The sequence below is a fragment of the Microcaecilia unicolor genome, chromosome 8, assembly GCF_901765095.1.
Source record: "Microcaecilia unicolor chromosome 8, aMicUni1.1, whole genome shotgun sequence".
Classification (NCBI taxonomy): domain Eukaryota; kingdom Metazoa; phylum Chordata; class Amphibia; order Gymnophiona; family Siphonopidae; genus Microcaecilia; species Microcaecilia unicolor.
Genome location: NC_044038.1, coordinates 105287242 through 105304320, shown reverse-complemented (window position 1 = coordinate 105304320; position 17079 = coordinate 105287242). Strand labels below are relative to the sequence as shown.

Sequence of the window (17079 nt, the reverse complement as noted above, 5' to 3'; positions counted from 1 at the left end):
TTAATTCAATCCAGAACATTTTGACTCGAGGACAACTCCAAGACATGTGTCCCAGATGTGCATTGGCGCCTCCGCACTTTGGGCAAGAGTCCGACTTCCGGAGAGTTGCTCTATAAGCTCTGTGAGGTGAGATGTGTAAGCGAAGCAAAAATTTATACTGCAATTCCCACCAGGCAGCGTTGTCCGTAGTTACATACAGCGATTTGAGGCATGTGCCTATATGTTCCGGCTGAAGGTTCAGCTGTAGCTCCATATTCCAGGCCTGGGTCACTGCTCAATGATCCAGTGGTTCAAGTGCCTCTCGCAGATGGTGATGGAAATAAGTTAACGGCACTCTTAACTGCGCATCTATCCCCAATAGTTCATTGAGTCTTTCCCATGAGTCAGCATTTAGAGATGCCGAGGGCAGTGACCTTACATAATGCTTCAACTGTACATATGCAAACCAATCATTCCCACTCAAACCATACTCCTCTTTCAAAACTTCAAATGATTTCAAATCCCCTTGTTCAGTAACCACATGAAACAAATATTTAATTCCCGCTGCGGCCCACCTCCGGAAATGGGGCGATGAGCTCCCCGCCGGGAATGCCAGGTTTCCCTGGAGCGGCAAAAGCACCGAAACAGAGGAATCCAACAGCTTTAACTGACCGAGCCACCTCCAGGTAGTTCGCAGTGGGCCCAATACACATTTGAGTGGCCCCAGTTGTGTCATGTCGATTGAGGGCGCATGTAGCCAGTATGAAAAGTGAGTTTTTCCCAAAAGCTTGGTTTCTGCTATGGTGCAAGAGAAATAGTGGGTGTTGCAAAACCAATCAGATAAGTGTCTCATACTGCTGGCCATGGAAAAAAGCCCTGAGGTCCAAAAGCCCCAGCCCCCCCTTCACTCGGTGCATCATTACTTTGGTGAGTGGCAAGCGAGCCCTCTTCCCCTGCCATATAAAGTAGTTTAATTTTTTTCGCAGCCACTTTCCCTCATTAGGTCGCAGTAATAGGGGAAGCGTCTGCAACACATAGGTCCATTTAGGAAACAGGACCATGTTATAAAGAGCTATGCGGCCCAATAGGGTGATCGGGAGCGCCTGCCATCTCTGCAAAAGTTTCGTAGTCTGCAGTTTTAAAGGCACAATGTTTTGTGTATTGTGATAAATAAGAGGCTGTCCTAGCCGGGGCAGGCCACTAGATGGCGCTGTTCCCCTAAAAATGTACAGGATGTCCGGGGTAGGCCACTAAAGAGCGCTAGGAGAATAGGTGGAGATCGCTAGGACCGGGGAGAGTCCTGGGATAGCTACAGGTGCAGGCGGTTATGGGCTGGTTCCTGTTTAGCTATTAACCACTTTATCTCCCACCTGAGGGTGAAAGGAAGAGAAGAGAGCTGGTAGCTGAAGAAAGAGGATCCCCCCTGGAAAGAATTGGCTAAACCCTATGGACTTGTGGTGGACTGTGTGCTCAAGGAAGGAAAACAGGCCGGGGTAAGAAGTCCCTAAAGCATTAGTGTTGGACTGTGTAGCCTCAGTACTTAGGGGAACTGTGTGTTCAAAGAAAGGACTGTGAGTCTAAAGGAAGGAAGGACTGGGTGTTCAAAGAAGTAGGGCTGTGTGTCCCAGTACTGAGAAGCAGGCTGCAAAGCCTGGGGTTAGAAGTCCCCAAAGTATTGAGGTTAATTCTGAGCCCAGGAATCTGTGTGGGGAGGCTCAGTGTGAAGATATGTAAATGTATAAAGTATTTAAGCTAGAAGAACTGTGCCCAGGGGCTGGAATAAAGAATTGCCTGAATATGCTGTTGGTAAGACCTGTTTAATTTTGCCTCTGGAGAACCAGGTCACCCTGAGCGTGAAAGGATAACATGCTAATCTGCATACAATTTGCATACTGAGAACCAGCTCACCCTGAGTGAGAAAGGGGCCCAGGAGCTTGAGGTTGGGTTGCTCAGGATGCTGGGAGGAGACTGTTTGAAGTCCTGTTCAGAGGCCACAGGCCAGTGAGGCCTGTTGGAGAGGGGGAGCAGAAGCCTCATCTTCACAGTATATAACTCTGACAGGTCTCTGGGGATATAAACCCCCAAATACTTAATTTGGGATTGTTCTCACTGGAAAGGGAACTGGCCGCCCACCCTGCCTGAATCTCAGCTTGTAGTGGGAGGGCAACAGATTTTTGAAAATTGAGGGAGAAGCCTGTGAGAAAACTGAATTCATCTAAAGCCACCAACAGATGCTGCACCGATTTTTCAGGTCGAGTCAGCGTCCAAACTCAACAATAATAACTGTTCTTTAGTGTTGTGACTGTGTGCCATGGATAAGAGGACTTTTCGCACATTAACTGTCGCCTGGCGCCCCCGAACAAAGCCTACTTGGTACTCACCAATTAAGGACGGCAAATGTTGTGCCAATCTCTCAGCCAATACTCTTGCCAAAAGCTTAATATCAACATTGAGCAATGAGATTGGTCTGTAAGATTCTACTTGGTCCTGAGGCTTGCCAGGCTTCGGAATGAGGGTGATTAAGGCCTCGTTTTCTCCCGGGGAGAAGAAACCACGGTCCACTACTGCGTCATAGTATGAGACAAGGGGGCCCACCACCTCCGAACCCAATATTTTATAATACTCGCCCGAGAACCCATCCGGACCAGGGGCTGCCCGAAGCGGAAGGGATTTTATGGCCCTCTGAAGCTCCTGCGCTCTAATAGGTAATGACAACTGTTCTTTTACTCTTTGCTCTAAGCGTGGCATACCTGCATCTTCTAAATAATCGTCTATAAAGGAGGACTGGGGTTCTCCGCTATGGGAATAAATTCTCTGGAAATAGTCTTTGAAGGTCTTTGCTATCTCTGCCGGTTGCGATATGCAGGATCCAGTATCCGAAGTAATATGAGAAATATAATTCCGCGAGGTCTTTGCTCTCGCTACCTGCGCCAGCAATCTTCCCGCCTTATTGCCAAATCTCTGAAAGTTTAATTGCATGGCAAGCAATAATCCCTTATATTTTTCGTGTATCATAGAATTTAACGCCGCCAAGGCCGTTGCCATGTTCTCCTGGTGTTCTCTAGATGGGTTAATTATGTGTTGCCTGTTTGCAGTCTTATAGGCTAACTCTAACCGCATGATGCCTGCCGCCAGCAGTTTGGCTCATGCACTCATGAATGCGATAACCTCACCGCGGAGTACCGCCTTGGAGGCTTCCGAAAACAAGGTTGACGACATGCAAGAGGGCTCATTAGTCTCTACATAGAACTGCCATCGGGTTCTAAGGTGCCCTATAAATTGTCGGTCTTGATACAAATGGGAAGGGAATCACCAGGAACTCGCCACAGGCCTTCCCGTGCCAATGGTCAATTCTATCCCAATCAGAGAATGGTCAGAAATCTCCGTGGGACCAATGAATACCTTGTGTGTCCTGAAAAACCAGGAGCGTGCCAATAATATATAATCAATGCGAGACCACGATTGATGGACCCTGGACTGGTGAGTATAGTCCCGCGTCGCAGGGTGCAACAATCTCCAGGGGTCAACTAACTGCAGAGAGTTACACAAAGCTGGCAGGCCTCTCCCTCCCCTAACCGCTGCCACCGCTCGGGGTAAAGATGTGTCCAATGCAGGGTCCATCACTTGATTGAAATCTCCCGCCCTCACCCACAGGGCGTCTGTGTGTTGCGAACCCAATGCCACCAACTGCTGAAAAAAGGAGGGAGAGAAAATATTAGGCCCATATACTGTGCATAGATAAAATTTTATTCCCTGATAATTTACATAAAGCAGCACCACTCGCCCATCGGAGTCCTTATACATAAGCTTGATCTGGCAGGACACACCCTTTTTTATGAGAACGGCCACCCCATTCCTACGGTTCCCAGAAGAAGAATAATGACATTCACCCACCCATCTCTGGCACAAATTCGCGTGTTCACTATCCGAGAGCTTCGTCTCTTGAAGACAAGCAATGGTAGCTCCATGCGCCCTCAACTGGGACAAGATCTTATAGCGCCTGATTGGCGACGTTATCCCCGCCACATTCCAAGACAATATTTTAAGAGTTGATTTTCCCATCCTCTTTTGTTGTCACAAGTTTCCACATCCACCTCATTTGTTCCTTCTGTAGCTCCGGGGGCCCAGCCTCTCCCCGGAGCATTTTCGCCCATATGTTTATCCTCTGAGTCTCCCTCTCTACATTAATCGATCTCCCATAGATTCTCCTCCCATTCCTATACTTCCCCACACTATTACCTCCCACTTGACCCCCTCACCCCTTCCCCCCTTTCTCCCCCCCCCCCCCTTAACCACACAGTCTCCTGACGCAGCATCTGCTGCATGGAGAGTAAAGGTCACAAAGTGATAAGGGCCCCCCCCTCCACGTCTATGCACTCTTACCCCATACATACACAGTCAATCAAACCGTATTTACATTAATCAGTGTGCATTCCGCCCTCCACAAAATATGTCTCATAACCCCAAAAGAACTCAACTTCTAATTACTAGTGTGTTATCAGGCAGGGCCTGGCCAGTGATTACTCCAATTCTAATGCCACTTCCAGGCTAACAAGGTACACCTCAGTCCGGCTGTCCAGGGCTTGATACTGGAGTATCCTGCAACATTTTCCTTGCTTCTTCAGGAGACTGGAATGTTTTCCATCCACCTTCCATTAAGACTTTCAACTGGGCCGGGTAAAGCAGCATGAACCTCTGTTTTTTCTCAGCCAAATGTCGACACAGTGGCCCATAAGCCTTCCTGCGCGCTTGTAGGGCAACAGAGTAATCCTGAAAGATTTTAACTCCCACTCCATCGAATGTTAGAGTGTCCCATTTCGCCCGCGCTTCTCTCAGTATTTCTTCCTTATGGAGAAAATTGTGGACCTTTATGATCACAGCTCCGAGGCCTGTTACCAGTGGCCCCGCGTCCCAGTCTATGAGCTCTTTCCAAGCAGAGGGGGCCAGCACTATCAGATAGGGCAAACTCCTGTTTTAACTAGCGCTCCAATTGTGTAGGCAGTTGGCGGTCCTGCACTGACTCTGGGATACCTATCAGGCGCAGATTAGACCTCCGCGATCTGTTCTCCAAGTCATCCAGGTGCTGCGCCTGTTGTTTTAGCTGGTTTTGGAGCTCCGTGATTAAGCCAGTTCTGCCCAGAGCCGTGTCTTCCAATTCAGACACCCGCACCTCCAGCTCTCCCGTGCGACGCGTTGTTTCCCCCAGCAGCATTTCAACTCCCTCGAGTCGCTCAGAAATTTTAGTAAGTTGCGGTTCAAGTGCAGCCTTAACCTCTTCTGTAATTTGTTGTAGCTGCATCGGGTGGAACTGCGGAGGTGGGTCCGACGCCACGCTCGACGCCATCTTGGAATCGCCCGAGCCACGCAGTTTGTCTATGCCTTTTTTGCCGTTCTTGCTGGCGTCACTCTCGTTTCTTGGGTCACGAAGGTATCCATAGAGTTCCCCGGGCTGGCACACCGATTCTGGGGCAGTTTCGCTGTTACTATTAGCCATTAATGGCGCGAAAGTGGAGGGGGAACCCTGGAGAGATGAAAGCTGCGACTTCCTCCCTCGGCTCATCACGTGACCTCCTCTTGCAAAATTATTTTAATGTTACCCTATCCCCATATAGTTAAAAAGCAATGCTTTCAACTTCTGCCAAATGTGTAGCTAATTTGATTCCTTCCTCTTGTCCAGGGAGAGTTTGTTCTGTAAGTTAAGGACCCAAAAGGCAAAGGGTCTGTTGCTGCCCATTGATCATCAACCTCACTGATATCAGAAGAGGAAGGACACACAAGGCCCTCCTGGGACAATCTGAGAGTCCTTGAGGTCCTTGAGGTCCATAGCTGAATATTATGGGAAACACTTGCAAAAACATTTATATACTAAACAGAGGATCCTAATCTGCCCTCCAAAGAAAGGGAGTAATGTGATCAAATTTCTTCTGATCCATAAAGAGCTTTATGGACATGTTTTGTAATAGATGCAGCATTTTTTGCACTGATGGCGGGCAAACTTTGATACAAAAAATATGCAATAATCTAGTTACCAAGAACAGATTTTCCTTCTCAAAGAAAGAAAGCAGTAGGGAGGACTCTAAGTTAATGGAAGCAAGATCTCCACACTAATGAAATCTGTGAGGATAATGGCAATTCATCATAAACGTTTACTCCTAGACGTACAGCACATCACTTTTTCTAATGTCTGTATGAAGAGGTTTGCTCTCTCTAACAGTATGTGCGCAGTCTTTTATTTTGGGACCAAGTTTTTTACCTCTATGGATCTCAGTCCAAATCCCAGCACTGCCACTGGTGTGACCCTGGTGAATTTATATATTATGTAGTACATTTTCTAGCACCAGCTTGCCTGTCTATCCTGGTACATACATCTTGTAGTGATATTTCCTTCCATAGGGATAGATCCTCTGGTTTAGCATATCCTTGGGAGCACTGAGAACTAGAACTATTCCCAACCTGCAAACCCTAAGTGAGGTGCAGGCAGTAAAAGTCCTTCTTTTAACTACATTGTAAGGTTAAGGTGAACTGAACAAACCAGATATCAGTTAGTATTTTTCTAATATTCCAACTCTAAATTATGTCACTTAGTAATAATGTCTTATATACAGTTCGCTATGCTCTTAGTCTCAACTGGAAAGCTTCTCCTCTACACTGGGAGATTCTGCATCCATATGCAAATTTCTATTTGCAAATTAACTTAAAAAAGCTCTTCTTGATTTCTATATTTTATAGACTATTCTGCCAATCCTTCAGCACCTCCATTTCTTCTTCTCCTTAGGGTTCCTGGTAACTTTCACTAATTTCCACCTCCATGTGTTCAGGTTCCCTCTCATCATCCCCAGTCACTATCACCTTAGAGTGTACGGGTGAAACATACCTATATCCTCTTAGTATTGGGGAAAGATAAACTAGTGTGACTGTAAGGGAACTGGTTCGTCTCTCCTTTCTTTTTGCTTCTCTAGACTGATTGCTTCTTTCTTAAAGGCAGATAATGTTCTAGATAACATAGGTGCCTGTTACCTAGGTAATATACTGGAACCTTCTCCTTTATGTTTCTTTTGAATTTGCTGAGGAGTTTTCCTCACTTCTTCTCTTGCTTTCTCATTACAATGACCATTACATCATATGCAAACTGACAATATTTTACTCCCTTGTCGCATTCACCTAAAAGTTGTTGATAGTGAGTAAAATGTCAGTTTGCAACATTGTTGGATTGCTGGTTTAATCGAGTATTAATAATGAATATGATGATCCAGAATTATAAAACCACTCATCCATGATTGTGTGACTTCCTTATTTGTTATGCCAGTATGTGATCATAACAGAGTGTAACCTGCATAGAGTGGCAGGTGTGGCTCTGGCTGCCTTATTGGGCAGACTAGATGGACCATGTGGTCTTTATCTGCTGTCATCTACTCTGTTGATATATTACAGCGTGAATTCAAGAGCCAATCAGATGGCAGCTTTCACTTGTCACATGGGGTTAGTTGTTTTCTCATTTACCACTGATGATTTCTCTGTCCCATTCCTCTAGACCTAGTCCTGAAACCCTGGAGTCGGGAGAGCAGCACCAAGCAGAGCCGGGTCATTTCCTACACCATCCCCATCAACAACCCTCTAGGGCCCAAGACCGCATCTGTGGTGGAGACGCAGGTAAGATGAGAGGGTCCCTTCCTGCTGCAGGACTTCAAAGTCCTCCCCACTTTCCAACCTCCAGCTTCACCCTAACTACCTCATGACTGGGAATTCTCTGTGCTCATCGCCAGCTTTTCCAAGCACAGTCCCACAGCAGAGATCTGTCTATCCCAGCTACCCTTCATTCCTCTGTTGCAGATTAACTACTTGCTGCTCTCCACTGAAGATCATCTGGGCCCATCCAGACTTAGCCTTTCACTTGCCCAGTATTACAAATTTCCTTTGTCCTTCCCAGGCTTTAATCCTCACTCTCCCACAACTAAGGCTCCTCTATGCATTTCTTAGACTAGAGGCCAACCAAAACCAGTGGTTTTGGTTCCGGCCGAAAGCGAATCTGCGGCCAAAATTTGCCATTTGGTTTAAGCTGGATCAGAAACTGTAGCCCCATTCCGACTGCTGCCGCCACAAGCCCATCCCCCCCAGCCAACCTTCTCCCCCCCCCCCCCCCCCCCCCCCCAGCCTGGGCCTACCTGATGGTCTGGTGGCCTCTTTAAGGAAAGAGCACTTCAAGTTGTTCTTGACCCCACTGGCTGCATTGTGAAAATGGCAAATGCAACTTCCCTTGGCAGCCTCGCGAGAGATCACGGCTGCCATTTTGGAATTGGGAATGGCATGAACATGATTACTTGAAGTTGTGGCTGCCATTTTTGCAATGCAGCCAGCAGGGACAGGAGGAACTCAGGATGCTCCTGCCCCAGAGAGGCCACTATACTACCAGGGCTTTTAAAAGGTAGGCCCAGCAGGGCCTATGGGGAAAGGGCTGACTTGGGAGGAAGACTGGCTTATGGCGATAGGAGAGTAGGATTTTGTGCAAGACTGAAAGCTCATGTTCAGTTAATTTTGGGATACTTATCTTATTTCACCAATCAAAGATATTGATGGCAGTCCTATAAATTGGCATCTCATTTTTGGTGTCACAAAGCTTGCTCAGTGCCAACTCTATAATGGTTTTAGGGCACACTTAAGCCATTATAGAATATTAGCACAAAGCCACATTGGTTTGCCCACATGTATGTGCACTAAGGGGATAATTCTCTATAGGGTGCTTAAAGTTAGGTGCCAGGATGCTGCGTGCTAAGCGTGACTTCTCTAATTGCCTTTATAAAATACTAGCATAAATCTGCAGTTATGTGCCTAACTTCAGGCTCGAGCACTTGCACTAGCCAAATGGCTGGTGCAAATTCATGCCCCATAGGTGCATAACCACTGGTATTCTAAAAGATTTACATGTAAGTGCCAGGCATGTGCCTGATCCGCCCATGCCTCTCCCAGATCTGTGCCACCCCCTTGCAGTTCCACGCTATAGAAATTGTTGTAGAATACCAACTAAAGGAAGTTACGTGCATAACTCCTAATTAGTGTCTATTAGTGCCAATTAACACCAATTATAGCCAATTAGCATCTGATTAAGTTACACGCATTACTAGCATTATTCTATAACTTGGGCGCACAACTTTTCTTGCTAAGCTTCAGTTTAGGCATGCAAGTTTATAGAATGAGGGGGTAAGTGATTTAGGCGCACTCGGCTGATATTCAAAGCAAGTTAACCAGCCGGAAACATCCACCAACCAGTTAATTTGCTTGTTCATGGCTATCCGATCATTTTTAGTGACACTTAACCAGTCATCCTTGCTCAAAATGACTGGTTAGCACCGAACAAGCCGGCTGTGTTGGGGGTGTCCTGGTGGCGGAGTCTGGTTAGGTCCTGATAATTCAGACCTATCCTGCAAGGTTTAGCGCATAAATAGGACCACATAAATAACTGTTCTATTTTTATGCACGAACCCATAGCCAGTTAAGTCTGAATATTAACCATTCGTGTGCTAGCCAGCTTAAAAACAAAACAAAAAAACAGAATTTCAATTCCAAAGCCCGCAAAGAGCCCAGCATTGAATTTCTGGATTTAGTGCTGGCGCCAGATAAATAATGCTGTCTGCCTCTAGCTGAATATTGGCCGGACTGTTTATAGAATTGTGCCTAGCACTTATTCACTTAAGTTCCAATATTCAACAGGACTTATCCAAGTAGAAGTGGCTCCTATCAAATAAGTCCTGCTTTCTGCATCATACTCAGATTTTCAGTGACATACCTGGCTAGCGCTGCTGAAAATCAGGTTAGACTGCTTCTGCACTATTTGAGTGGCTTGGGCAGTACTACTACTACTACTTAACATTTCTAGAGCGCTACTAGGGTTACGCAGCGCTGTACAGTTTAAACAAAAAGGACAGTCCCTGCTCAAAGGAGCTTACAGTCTAAAGGATGAAATGTCAAGTTGGCAGTCTAGAATTTTTGAATAGGTGCCAAAGGCGACATTGAAGAGGAGGGCTTTGAGCAAGGATTTGAAGATGAGCAGGGAGGGGGCCTGGCGTATGGGCTCAGGGAGTTTATTCCAAGCATGGGGTGAGGCGAGGCAGAAAGGGCGAAGCCTGGAGTTGGCGGTGGTGGAGAAGGGTACTGAAAGGAGGGCGGAGATTACGGGTAGGAACATAAGGGGAGATGAGGGTAGAGAGGTAGGGAGGGGCTGCAGATCGAGTACATTTGTAGGTTAGTAGGAGAAGCTTGAACTGTATTGCAGTACCTGATCGGAAGCCAGTGAAGTGATTTGAGGAGAGGGGTGGTGTGAGTATATCGGTCCAGGCGGAAGATAAGACGTGCAGCAGAGTTCTGAACGGACTGAAGGGGGGATAGATGGCAAAGTGGGAGGCCAGTGAGGAGTAGGTTGCAGTAGTCAAGGCGAAAGGTAATGAGAGAGTAGATGAGTGTTCGGGTGGTGTGCTCAGAGAGGAAAGGGCGAATTTTACTGATGTTGTAGAGGAAGAAGCGCCAGGTCTTGGCTATCTGCTGGATATGCGCAGAGAAGGAGAGGGAGGAGTCGAAGATGACTCCGAGGTTGCGGGCAGATGAGATGGGGACGATGAGGGTGTTATCAACTGAGATAGAGAGTGGAGGGAGAGGAGAAGTGGGTTTGGGTGGGAAGACAATAAGCTCGGTCTTGGCCATGTTCAGTTTCAGGTGGCGGTTGGACATCCAGGCAGCAATGTCGGATAAGGAGGCCGATACTTTGGCCTGGGTTTCCGCAGTGATGTCAGGTGTGGAGAGATAAAGCTGGGTGTCACCAGCATAAAGATGATATTGGAAACCATGAGATGAGATCAGGGAGCCCAGGGAAGAGGTGTAGATTGAAAAAAGAAGGGGTCCAAGGACAGATCCCTGAGGAACTCCAACAGAGAGCGGGATGAGGGTGGAGGAAGAGCCATGAGAATGTACTCTGAAGGTACGGTGGGAAAGATAAGAGGTATTCAGTCTGCTAACGATGTAATTATTTTGCTAAAGTCATGACAGTAAAAAGGCCAGTGTACCTTTATCTGGATAGTTATTTGGGTAAGTGCTGGCAGTCACACTATACTTGGATGTTCAGCACTGATATCCAGATACAACCCAACACTACTATGGATATTTAAAAAACCTGCGGCAGCTGACATTTTAAAAGATGCTGACTGCCATACACTGAATATTGACCCCATAGAATTTAGCTTAACTCGCATATTACATTAAAAATAATCAGACATTTCATTAATATACTTTGTGTATGTACTATTAACCCTTTGGAAAATCCAATAAAATTTCTTAATTCAATCAAAAGGGCAACCAAAGAGATTTTAAACCCAGTACTTGAAACAGAAATTGAAAGTTCTTTCCAGGGTTCAGAGAAACTGTTGCCTTTCTGCCCCCGCCCCATGTTGTGCACTTCAGAATCTGCTATTTCCATTACTGACATCTTCTTTCAAGTGATAATTTTAGAAAATTCATTTGTCATACAAACACAAATCTCATGTCATTTAAAAACCAGTCATCTCACCTTTCCAGAGAGATAAATGGTTCCTGATGCATTTCAGTTTAGTTAGTTTGATGCACTTCAAAAAGCCTACAAAGTAGTGGAAGCTGTAATTAAAAGGGGTTTTGGAAGCATCTAGCAGACCCTGATATGTCCCAAGCCTACTAAAAAGCTAAAAACTAGTGAGGTTTAAAGAATTCATGGAGAAATAAAAAAAAGAAGAGTAGTGTTTCTTTCAGGTAAATGGTTTCCAAGATGGCTGCTGAAAGCACTGGATGGTTTCAGTGTCAACTGCCTTGACCACAGGTTTTTCCATCCATGGGTTCATAGCCGTAAGATACAATACATAAGAACATAGGAATAGCCATACTGGGTCAGACCAATGGTCCATCCAGCTCAATGGAGATCATTTTTGCTAGTATCTGACAAGTCTTCTAGATAGATATTCTCCAAGGACAAGCAGGCTGCTTGTTCTCACTGATGGGTGACGTCCATGGCAGCCCCCTCCAATCGGAATCTTCACTAGCAAAGGCCTTTGCTAGCCCTCGTGCGCCCATGCGCACCGTGCGTGCGCGACCGTCTTCCTGCCCGAACCGGCTCGTGTTCGTCAGTCTTCTTTTGTCCGCGCTCGGGACGGTCGTGTTTTGCCGCCGTTTCGTGCCCCTCAAGTTGACCTCGCGCGTCTTCGAGATTTTCGCTTTTAAAAAATTTTTTTTAAAAAGAGACCGATCCGGTCTTTACCCCTTTCCCGTGTTTCCAGCTTTTCCCCCGCGTAAGTTTCCTTTCGCTTTCGGGACTGGCCTATTTGGCCTCGGTACGGGTTTTTTCTCCCTTCTTTTTGATGCCTTTCGTCATCATCGCGAATTTTGATTTCGCCGGCGTGATTTTTCCGCCCATGTCATCAAAGTCTTCCAGCGGCTTCAAGAAGTGCACCCAGTGCGCCCGGGTAATCTCGCTCACTGATAGGCACGCTTCGTGTCTTCAGTGTCTGGGGACTGGGCACCGCCCGCAGGCCTGCAGTCTTTGTGCTCTTTTGAAAAAGAGGACTCAGGTAGCGAGATTGGCCCAGTGGAACGCGTTATTCTCGGGCTCTTCGACGACAACAGCACGGGACTCGTCGAGTGCATCGACGTCGACAGCATCGAAGTCTTCGACCTCTGCATCGGCATCGACTGCATCGAGGCTTCTACCTCCTGCATCGTCGGTACCGAGACATCGAAAGGCTGCATCGACGTCGGTGGTACCGGGACCTCCGCTATTGCCGATGTCGTCGGACGGTGGTGCTTTGTCTGGAGTGCAGGTGAGGGCTGTCCATTCCCCTGCTGGTGGCGGTGAGCCTTCGGGTGGGTTTCCTCCTGCCCTGAGGGCTCCTGCGGTACAGCCCCCCCGAGATCGACCTTCTTCGGCCTCGGCTCCGAGGAAGCGACGGTTGGATTCTACGTCCTCCTCGTCGGTACCGGGAAGCTCAGGTGACATGCTTTGCTTGAAGAAGTCGAAGAAGCATCGACACCGGTCTCCTTCCCGTCTCGGTACCGAGAGCTGTGGGTCGCCGAGGGAGTCGGCATCCAGTAGGCATTGGCACCAGGAGGACCGCTCACCCTCCATTCAGGAGGTGTCGATGCGCTCCCCCTTGGACAGCCCGGAACCGCCTCCACGCCCGGAACAGACTCTGACCTCGACGCCTGCATCGGCTTCTCAGTCTTTATCCACAGCCGCTCTGCATGAGAGTCTCCGGGCCGTTCTTCCAGAGATTCTGGGAGAGCTGTTCCGCCCTTCTCCGGTACCGGGGGTGCTTGCGCCACCGGTACCATCAGGTGAGGCAACGGCTGGCCCTTTGCCCGAGTTGAGGTCTCTGGTATCGGTACCGCTTGCGGTACCGGCTACGGTTGCCTCCCAGGCAGACTCCCCGATGACATTGGTGGAGGGAGCTTAGCCGGTGCTGGCGAGGGAGTCCACCTCTCGACGCTCCTACCGTGGCCGTGTTCCCACGGAGTCGAATCGGGCACGGCTTCAGACACAGGTCCGTGAACTTGTGTCTGATACCGATGGTGAGGCCTCGTGGGAGGAGGAGGAGGACATCAGACGAGGAGTCTGATGGCTTCCTTCTGACCCCACTCCCTCCCCTGAAAGGCAGCTTTCTCCTCCCAAGAGTCTGTCTTTCGCGACCTTTGTCCGGGAGATGTCTACGGCCATCCCCTTCCCGGTGGTCGTAGAGGATGAGCCCAGGACTGAGATGTTTGAGCTCTTGGACTATCCTTCTCCACCTAAGGAAGCGTCCACAGTACCCATGCATCATGTCCTAAAAAAAGACATTGCTGGTGAACTGGACCAAGCCATTAACTAATCCCCACATTCCCAAGAAGATCGAATCCCAGTATCGGATCCATGGGGACCCAGAGCTGATGTGCACTCAGTTGCCTCATGACTCTGGTGTGGTGGATCTGGTCCTAAAGAAGGCTAAGAGTTCTAGAGAGCATGCTTCGGCGCCCCCGGGCAGAGACTCCAGAACCTTAGACTCCTTTGGGAGGAAGGCCTATCATTCCTCTATGCTCATGGCCAAGATTCAGTCCTACCAGCTCTACACAAGCATCCATATGCGGAACAATGTGCGACAGTTGGCGGGCTTGGTGGACAAGCTCCCTTCGGAGCAAGCCAAGCAGTTTCAGGAGGTGGTTAGGCAGCTGAAGGCGTGCAGAAAATTCCTGGCCAGAGGGGTATATGATACCTTTGATGTTGCGTCCAGGGTCGCTGCTCAAGGTGTGGTGATGCGCAGACTCTCATGGCTGCGTGCCTCCGACCTGGAGAATAGGATCCAGCAGCGGATTGCGGACTCCCCTTGCCGAGCGGAGAACATTTTTGGAGAAAAGGTCGAACAGGTGGTAGAACAGCTCCACCAGCAGGATAACGCTTTCGACAAATTCTCCCGCCAGCAGCCTTCAGCATCTACCTCATCAGGTAGACGTTTTTATGGGGGACGGAGGGCTGTTCCCTACTCTTCTGGTAAGCGTAGGTACAATCCTCCCTCTCGACAGCCTGAGGCCCAGGCTAAGCCCCAGAGCGCTCGCTCTCGTCAGCAGCGTGCGCCTCAGCAAGGCCCCACGGCTCCCCAGCAAAAGCAGGGGACGAGCTTTTGACTGGCTCCAGCAGAGCATAGCCGACATCAACGTGTCCGTGCCGGACGATCTGCCGGTCGGGGGGAGGTTGAAAGATTTTCACCAAAGGTGGCCTCTTATAACCTCCGACCGTTGGGTTCTTCAAATAGTCCGACAAGGGTACACCCTCAATTTGGCCTCGAAGCCTCCAAATTGCCCACTGGGAGCTCAGTCCTACAGCTTCCAGCACAAGCAGGTACTTGCAGAGGAACTCTCCGCCCTTCTCAGCGCCAATGCGGTCGAGCCCGTGCCATCCGGGCAAGAAGGGCTGGGATTCTATACCAGGTACTTCCTTGTGGAAAAGAAAATAGGGGGGATGCGTCCTATCCTAGACCTAAGGGCCCTGAACAAATATCTGGTCAAGGAAAAGTTCAGGATGCTTTCCCTGGGCACCCTTCTTCCCATGATTCAGGAAAATGATTGGCTATGCTCTCTGGACTTGAAGGACGCCTACATGCACATCCCGATATTGCCAGCTCACAGGCAGTATCTGCGATTTCAGCTGGGCACATGTCACTTCCAGTACTGTGTGCTACCCTTTGGGCTCGCCTCTGCGCCCAGAGTGTTCACGAAGTGCCTGGCTGTAGTAGCAGCAGCGCTTCGCAGGCTTGGGAGTGCACGTGTTCCCTTATCTCGACGATTGGCTGGTGAAGAACAATTCCGAGGCAGGAGCTCTACAGTCCATGCAGATGACTATTCGACTCCTGGAGCTACTGGGGTTTGTGATAAATTACCCAAAGTCCCATCTTCTCCCAGTACAGAGACTCTAATTCATAGGAGCTCTGCTGGATTCTCGGACGGCTCGTGCCTATCTTCCGGAGACAAGGGCCAACAATCCGCTGTCCCTCGTCTCCCGGGTACAAGCGTCCCAGCAGATCACAGCTCGGCAGATGTTGAGATTGCTTGGCCACATGGCCTCCACAGTTCATGTGACTCCCATGGCACATCTTCACATGCGATCTGCTCAATGGACCCTAGCTTCCCAGTGGTTTCAGGCTGCTGGGGATCTAGAGGACGTGATCCACCTGTCCACGAGTTTTCTCAAATTCCTGTACTGGTGGACGATTTGGTCCAATTTGACTCTGGGACTCCCTTTCCAAATTCCTCAGCCACAAAAGGTGCTGACTACGGATGCGTCTCTCCTGGGGTGGGGAGCTCATGTCGATGGGCTTCACACCCAGGGAAGCTGGTCCCTCCAGGAACAAGGTCTACAGATCAATCTCCTGGAGTTACGAGCGGTCTGGAACGCTCAAGGCTTTCAGAGATCGGCTGTCCCACCAAATTATCCAAATTCAGACAGACAACCAGGTTGCCATGTATTACATCAACAAGCAGGGGGGCACCGGATCTCGCCCCATGTGTCAGGAAGCCGTCAGCATGTGGCTGTGGGCTCGCCGTTACGGCATGTTGCTCCAAGCCACATATCTGGCAGGCGTAAACAACAGTCTGGCCAACAGGTTGAGCAGGATTATGCAACCTCACGAGTGGTCGCTCAACTCCAGAGTAGTGCGCCGGATCTTCCAGGTGTGGGGCACCCCCTTGGTAGATCTCTTTGCATCTCGAGCCAACCACAAGGTCCCTCAGTTCTGTTCCAGACTTCAGGCCCACGGCCAACTGGCATCGGATGCCTTCCTCCTGGATTGGGGGGAAGGCCTGCTGTATGCTTATCCTCCCATACCTCTGATTGCTCCTTTTTGGCCACGTCAGATCTGGTTCCCTCTTCTTCTGGAGTTGTCCTCCGAAGAACCGTGGAGATTGGAGTGTTTTCCGACCCTCATCACACAGGACGAAGGGACACTTCTGCATCCCAACCTCCAGTCTCTGGCTCTCACGGCCTGGATGTTGAGAGCGTAGACTTTGCCTCTTTGGGTCTGTCGGAGGGTGTCTCCCGTGTCTTGCTTGCTTCCAGAAAAGATTCCACTAAGAGGAGTTACTTCTTTCTATGGAGGAGGTTTGCCGTCTGGTGTGACAACAAGGCCTTAGATCCTCGCTCCTGTCCTACACAGACCCTGCTTGAATACCTTCTGCACTTGTCTGAGTCTGGTCTCAAGACCAACTCTGTAAGGGTTCACCTTAGCGCAATCAGTGCATACCATTACCGTGTGGAACGTAAGCCGATCTCAGGACAGCCTTTAGTTGTTCGCTTCATGAGAGGTTTGCTTTTGTCAAAGCCCCCCGTCAAACCTCCTACAGTGTCATGGGATCTCAACGTCGTTCTCACCCAGCTGATGAAACCTCCTTTTGAGCCACTGAATTCATGCCATCTGAAGTACTTGACCTGGAAGGTCATTTTCTTGGTGGCAGTTACTTCAGTTCGTAGAGTCAGTGAGCTTCAGGCCCTGGTAGCCCAGGCCCCTTACACCAGATTTCATCATAATAGAGTAGTCCTCCGCACTCACCCTAAGTTCTTGCCGAAGGTAG

General features: G+C 48.9%; 1 protein-coding gene across 1 annotated transcript in view; it reads left to right on the top strand.

The window, feature by feature from the left end:
* The window catches only part of GRAMD1A (GRAM domain containing 1A), an 894680-nt gene that overhangs the window by 581190 nt on the left and 296411 nt on the right, over positions 1–17079 (top strand). The window contains 1 exon segment of the mRNA XM_030213386.1: positions 7511–7629. Coding sequence (XP_030069246.1) covers positions 7511–7629 — 119 coding nt within the window.